Genomic DNA, 6,767 nt, shown 5'->3' with positions numbered 1-6,767 from the left:
CACCGGGGTGTCAGGGACCCCAAAGCAAATAGCGAAATATAAGACCTAAAAACGAACAAATCGTGAAACTCACTTGTTCGGAATAGTGATGGGTACGACCGGATCTAGCGAAATATAAGACCTAAAAACGAACAAATCGTGAAACTCACTTGTTCGAGGTAGTGATGGGTACGACCGGATCTGTGGCGCATGCGCACTACAATTATTTATTATAAAACAAACTTGTAAATAATTAAAAAATTATCCATTCACAAACAATGAAAATGATATATTTGTAAATCACAAACGATTACCAATCAATTACAGTTATCAGATGTCACAAAATCTGTTTATTATAAAGAATTACTAAATAGTTTCAGCTCACATCATGATTAAAGTAAAATTGCTAATTACAAAAGAACTAATTTGTTACAAACGTTAAAAATAGACTCACAATCAATCATAAACGATTTACAAACGAAATACACTAAGAAAAATTATAAATAATCATATTTTATTATTCCTTCCGGCTAGCTTCATGTAGGTCACTGGCTTGAGGGTGTAATTCTTTTTCACGTTTTCAGTGTGTTTCAGTGTTTCAGTGGTTTTCAGTTACTGACTGTTTTTGTGGCTGAGGTTTTGAGTTATTCTTCGGAATAAATCATTAAATAAATATGATGAATGCGGTACGATTTGTTTGTCAGCGAAATGTTCGCCAAATTCGTCAGTTCCATAAATGGTAGAAATTAACAACTTATAAATATATAATTTCATGAAACGTGATTACATAACCTCACTTTTACGTACACTGTCGAATCGTTTATTTTAAAGAACACTGAGCAACAATATTAACGCTTTTGTTGACAACTTTTTTAGCATTGTTCAGCACACAGAGGTAGAAGCAACTACTGTTAGTACACCTGCAGAATCCAGTTATGTTTCTACAAATACAGATAAGAAACCAGAAGTTAGTTCTAAGATAGAACAAATTGCTAGTCAGATTGTTGCCTTAAATCTTATAGAAGTGGCACAATTAAGCGATTTGCTAAAAAAGAGGTTAAACTTACCGGATGCACCTATGATGCCTATGGGTGCTTTTGTTGGTGCACCTAAAGCTGAAGTACATATCCTGGCTGTAATAGAAAAATGTTTTAAGTAGCAAAGATACATACAGTTTTCATTTTAGGAAGAAGAGGAAGAACCTCAACAAGTACAAACCATATTTACTGTTAAATTAAAAGCTTTTAAGGATGATCAAAAGGTTGCTTTAATCAAAGAAATGAAGACTATACTACCAGACTGTAATCTTGTACAGGTAATAAATCTGTTCATGCAATGTTTGCAATATTTTTGTTAAATATAACTGAGATGTTCTAATATATTGTTTCTGCTGTATAGGCTAAGAAATTTGTTGAAAGTGCACCAGTAGTGGTCAGAGCTGATATTCCAAAAGAAGAAGCAGAAAAGCTGAAGGAGGCTATTGAAAAAGTGGGTGGTGAAGTTGAAATTGTATAATTATCTTGTACAAATATACATTGAAAATTTTACTAAAGTGGTCTGATAGCATTTTTATAATAAAATAATTCCTATAATAATTAGTTAAAAATCTCTTACTATAGGCATATATGTTTCTGTAATGTTCATTGTATCACCTCTTGCATTTTTATCATAAACAAGAGTCTAAACATAAAAATTATATTATAAATTATGTATATAAAAACGATGAATAAAGTGATTTTTAATGTTACTTTGTTAATTTCATTCGACCAAACCATAAGAAAATTACTATATGCTATCAACAAATATTTTTTCTATAATTTAATATTTGTAAGCGATCTATGGTATATTATAGACACAGGTGCGTCGATAAGCCGATTCATATGCAAAATATATGTTGAATTAATCAACGAATTGAATAACTGGCGCTGCGATAACGGGCGTATCGATAAAATAAGGGCCGTATCGGTTAATTTGATTACTGTTTCCTTTTTTTTTTCATATACAATAGCGAAAAAGAACATTGCCAAATGGAAAACATTTTTGAAATGAAAACCACTCCAGGTACATTTAATTATAGAAAATCTATTTCTGGTTAGGGAAGAGAAATAATGGGGAAATTTTTTTTTCATTGGTCGACGGATGTAAACGGAACTCGATGCGACGGTACTGCGCCACGACTACTGCCACGATGGCCGAGGAGACTGACACAAACGATAAAGCGGCGATGGAAAGTATAGCGCAAAATATACTCGAGGTTTGTGTCAGCCGTGATCAGGACAGTGCTTAATAACGTAATAGTAGCTTTCGAAGTGTCGAAAGAAATTGAAGTATCAGTGACACCTCGTTATCCCGGTTTTTTTCGATCATTTTGACAGGTCAGTACCGGAGGTGGGTCTGCGTCGAACGAAGTATCCGCATTAGAGTTTCAAGCATCGCAAGTGATTTCGAGGCTCGAGGAAGCTGTCGAGAGGGCAGCCGACGGTGGCGGTACTACTTGGAATAATCCTTCTGGATTTCTTTCGCAATCAAAAACAACTGATGAGATATTAACTTTAATTCAGGTAAATACAACACTAGCAGAAGCCATTGATCAATCGCTATTGGTTCCTTCCGTTCGATCCGTTTCGTGATTGGCTCTTACTTTTATAATATCTGTAAACTACTCGTCACGTGGTTGTACGATCTCTCGCGAATCAGTTGCTAGTTTTTAAAGAATTAAAAATTGGCGGTTATTTTAAAATGAAGGCAAACTAAAGAAAAAAAGATACAAAACTTAATCAGGAATTGATTCGCAGGACTTGGTAATTCACGAAGATGCCCCTCAACCAGTGGAAGATGGTTCAACGGAAACAGCACCGAGCCAAGTGACTACATTACCAACGTTAACAGAGCCAGCAAAATTGGCATTGATCGCGCACACCGTTTCTGCTTACGCTTTAGCACTTCCAAAATCGCACGCTCAAAGATTAGCTGGTCGATTAGCTGCTGATACAACAAGATGGCTAAGTCATATTTTTCGTTTTGTCGACTGTGCTGCCTCGTTTCACGAGGATCACTTGGAAGGATTGGTCAGAGTAACCAGGTTGGCCCTCCACCGAAAATATCCGCGATACATGGAAGAAGGTTTCACAGCGCTGGCTGCTTCCCCTCCTTTAATTTACAGTTCTGTAGCCGCGCCTTTAGGTGTGGTTCAGCACCTCTGCAGACAAGTATGGAACTTTTGATCCAGCATACAGAACGTTATTTATTAATATCTGACTATATTACCCTTCTGTTTAACAGCTTTCGCTGCCACTTCATTGCGTAAGGCCGATCCCCCATAATACAATGTTTGGATCACGGTACAGCATGGACGTGTCCGCTTTGGAACGACGACTGGCAGAAGACACACAGTCGAATAACGTGACACCGCTTCTCGTATTAGCAGAAGCTGGTTCGGTACTAACGGGACATTGCGACAATATCGCTAGGCTGCGCGCAATTTGCGATAAGTATAACGTGTGGCTCCATCTCAGAGGACACTCACTGGCTGCATTAGCATTGAATAACTCTGCTAAAGATCTGGTGCGTCCATATTACGTTAAAAACCTTAGTTCGTTTATGATCCTTGAATACGTATGGTAAGGATGTGTTTGACTTTCAGCCTTCTAAGATCGCGGACAGTATTACATTGCCTCTTGGTGTGTGGCTTGGTATACCATCTTTGCCAGTGGTTGTATCCTTTTAAGTAAATGCTCGTTTAAACAAATATTTGTACGTTATTTCCTTAATAAATTCATACAGACATTGTACAGATTAACAGATACGAAAGGTGGTCGGCCAACTCCAAGAGATACCACTCTGTCTTTGGTGTCTGGTTTGATGACTGATTCATTGTCAAGACGGTTACCGACTTTGCCATTGTGGGCCACTTTGCAAGTATTAGGTAGAGATGGTGTATATAACAGGTTAAAGAGGTGCTTTTTGGCGGTGGAAGAATTGTACAACAAAATTAAGAAATTTTCTTGCATAAGGATATTGGTAATTCGTCAGATACTTAGTATACCACTTTATTTTCAAGTTCCAACTTGATTCGTTTAATTGATTTTTCAGAGTCAACCACCTGGAGGTGAAACAGGGTCTTACACGATAAATGAGCTTCTAACAAATCCTGTTAATAATCCGCAATTATTTGAAACGGTGGCCAGCGCTTTAGTGTTTCAATTTGTACCTGCAGACAGAGATCCTCAAGCATCGGAACGCGTTCCGCCCTATTACGACAAACTAAATTCCTGGCTTGGACAAATCCTTCAGAGAGATATCGAGAATGTACAAATAGAACTGTGCGAAATAGAACATCACGGCGTGGCGATTCGCATTTGTCCTCTGGAAAATCCGGAACAACCTCCTTCGTCCGAGGACATTGATAACGTAGTAGCTTGCCTCGAGCAACAGATAGTAAGTCTGCTCAAATGCGACAGCTACACGTATTGATTAAGCATTTTTTCAAACTAATCATTATAATTTGTTTAACAGGAAATACTACTAGCCACGGTCGAACACAAAGCAACGTTTGTACGATTAGTTTCAGAGAATGATTCATTGCATTTAGTAGAGATGCCTGGTTGGGCAGGCCTTGGTGGAGTACGTTACGCTCCTCCCACTTGGATTCACGTTATGACCGACCAAGCGAAAGAGGAATTGAACCGATTAAACACACAGCTGGTCGAAGCTTTACGAAACACAGACGCGGCGTTTTCTCTAGGAGAAGGAGCCGATGGTTTAGCTTGCGTACGATTTGGAATGGTTACGCAAGACACAGGTAACCCATTGCATGCTCTAAATGCTTTCGAGTTTACAACTTTCACTTACGAGTTTCTTCGCTGATCCGTGTAATCGTGTCTTTAGAAAAACAAAGCATAATTACACAAAAAATGAAATTCTCTTTACAGACGTGGCTGAGTTATTGTCTCTAGTATTGCAAGTAGGCCAAGAAGTGGAGGCTAGCTCTAAATTATTGGATACTATATCAGAGGTGGTTAAAAGAGGTATCGAAGCAGCGCAGACAGATTTGGAGAGAGAAAACGCGGAAAAATTATGGCAAGAGGGTATTCTTAGACACGTTCCAGTGGTTGGAACTTTTGTCAATTGGTGGAGTCCTCCTTCAAAGGAGACTGGAGTTCGTGGACGTAGTCTAAATCTACAAGCTGGTATATATTCTGCTTTTGACTAAAGTATCGTTTTATTTCGATCACTACCTAACGCTGTGATGCTTTCGTTTGTTAAATTTAGGGGTGGTTGAGAGCACAGAGAATATTTACAAGTATCATATGCAACTGCAACCTAATTCTACAGTGATCAATGGATCCGGTGCTAGAACTCCACCTCAGCCTCTGGTGCAAACACCAGTTGGTGCTGGTAGTCAAAGTCACAGTCGTTCATCGAGTCATTCTAGCTTGCAAAGCGGCAAAAGTGTCTCTGTGATCACAAATGCAGTGTCCCACCCACAGGTGAAAGAGGAGTCTAGCCAGGTGAAGTCGTAGTGATTATTCAACGTTATCGACCGATGGTAAATTGTGTTCAAGTCCATAGACTTGGCAAAGAAACGACGCTCTAGGTGAAAGAAATGTTTCTCGTGGAAGATACTTTTTACAGTCACAGAGCAAAGTAAAACAGTAGCATCCAAAAAGTGTATGTCAAAGAGCTTGATAATTTGATCGAGATAACGACGTACACGCAACGCTTTATATCGTTCTTTCCTCAATAAAATATTTTATGTTATTTTTTTATCCTATTAAGTAAACCATACTTCTTTTCTTCACCTATTGTTTTCGCTTTCTCTTCAAGATCTGTTGTTGAAAACTTCTTACACGGTCTAGAAAATGTGGCTTGTGTACTTATCAGACAATGATAACGTGTAAAAATGTATTTGATAACAAGTAATAATAGTTATCGTTTATCAAAGTATTTCTAATAGAGCACAATGATCAGAAATACATCTTGTTGTTACTTTCTTAATGCAACTTTAGAAGTTGCATTTAGTTAATTCAATGAGTATCAAGTATATAATACAATACTAAAGTAAATACAGTAGAATAATTAAGTTCTTACTGACAATATTTTACACGACTTTATATGCACATACATCCTGAATAAATTTTTCAACCAGATTTTCGTTATATTTGTCAGTTTTTATTTTCCAAATAATGCTTCTATTCGTCTAAGCGATCCTAAGGGAATTTTATTCTATTCCAAAGCACAATGTATACGTCTAAGCATGAAGAAACACAAAATCGTGATTGCTTCGAATATTTAGAAAAGAAAAATTGCGCCTGTTAACATTTCTTCGTAAATGCTAAGCTTTTTTAAGATTAAATACCAGTCCAATAAAATGCATCAAAAAATAAAAAATGAAAAAAAAAAAATTGGAACAATGTTCCATCGTTTAAAAGATTACCAAAGAGACACCTACTTAATTTAGAGCGACTCGAATTGTTACTATGTAATAATTGTATAATTTCTGGTGAACGATGAGTTCCGACGAATTTAAAACAAAGTACATAACGAAACGTTCGTATTACCATAATACCCAGTAAATTGTTGATAGATACATTGAATGAAAAGAAATTAAACTGTATGTATATTTATGTACTAAATTGTTGTAATAAAGTATTGCAAGAGAATAAATCATTCAAGAATAAGCTTACCTTATTTTTTTCTATATCATCAACATAAAAAATGAATTATAAAGGACAGAAAACTGTAGATCTTACGGTTTTTTTATTTTTCTTTTCATTAATATTCGTGTT

The 6,767-nt window shown here is 36.7% G+C and overlaps 2 protein-coding genes across 3 annotated transcripts; both read left to right on the top strand.

Annotated features, from left to right (window-relative positions):
* The first annotated feature begins 499 nt into the window (after positions 1–499).
* mRpL12 (mitochondrial ribosomal protein L12) lies at positions 500–1,651 on the top strand. The gene is made up of 4 exons (XM_034328701.2): positions 500–718; positions 856–1,099; positions 1,166–1,294; positions 1,378–1,651. The coding sequence occupies exons 1-4, from the start codon at positions 654–656 to the stop codon at positions 1,492–1,494; spliced, it is 555 nt and encodes a 184-aa protein (XP_034184592.1). The 5' UTR covers positions 500–653; the 3' UTR covers positions 1,495–1,651.
* A 436-nt stretch (positions 1,652–2,087) lies between these two features.
* On the top strand, positions 2,088–6,419 carry LOC117606277 (putative pyridoxal-dependent decarboxylase domain-containing protein 2). 2 transcript variants are annotated; one of them, XM_034328585.2, is made up of 10 exons: positions 2,088–2,233; positions 2,355–2,540; positions 2,775–3,188; positions 3,262–3,543; positions 3,632–3,694; positions 3,763–3,999; positions 4,072–4,416; positions 4,495–4,780; positions 4,911–5,168; positions 5,251–6,419. In XM_034328585.2, exons 1-10 carry the CDS (start codon positions 2,135–2,137, stop codon positions 5,499–5,501), a joined length of 2,421 nt encoding a protein of 806 aa, XP_034184476.1. In that variant the 5' UTR covers positions 2,088–2,134; the 3' UTR covers positions 5,502–6,419. The 2 variants fall into 2 exon arrangements, with proteins under 2 accessions (XP_034184476.1, XP_034184471.1); XM_034328580.2 differs by having other exon boundaries at positions 3,623–3,694.
* Positions 6,420–6,767: the final 348 nt, after the last annotated feature.

Source organism: Osmia lignaria, chromosome 9, assembly GCF_051020975.1.
Source record: "Osmia lignaria lignaria isolate PbOS001 chromosome 9, iyOsmLign1, whole genome shotgun sequence".
NCBI lineage: Eukaryota > Metazoa > Arthropoda > Insecta > Hymenoptera > Megachilidae > Osmia > Osmia lignaria.
Note: the sequence above shows the minus strand (reverse complement) of the source record. Positions and strands in the feature narration are given on the sequence as shown.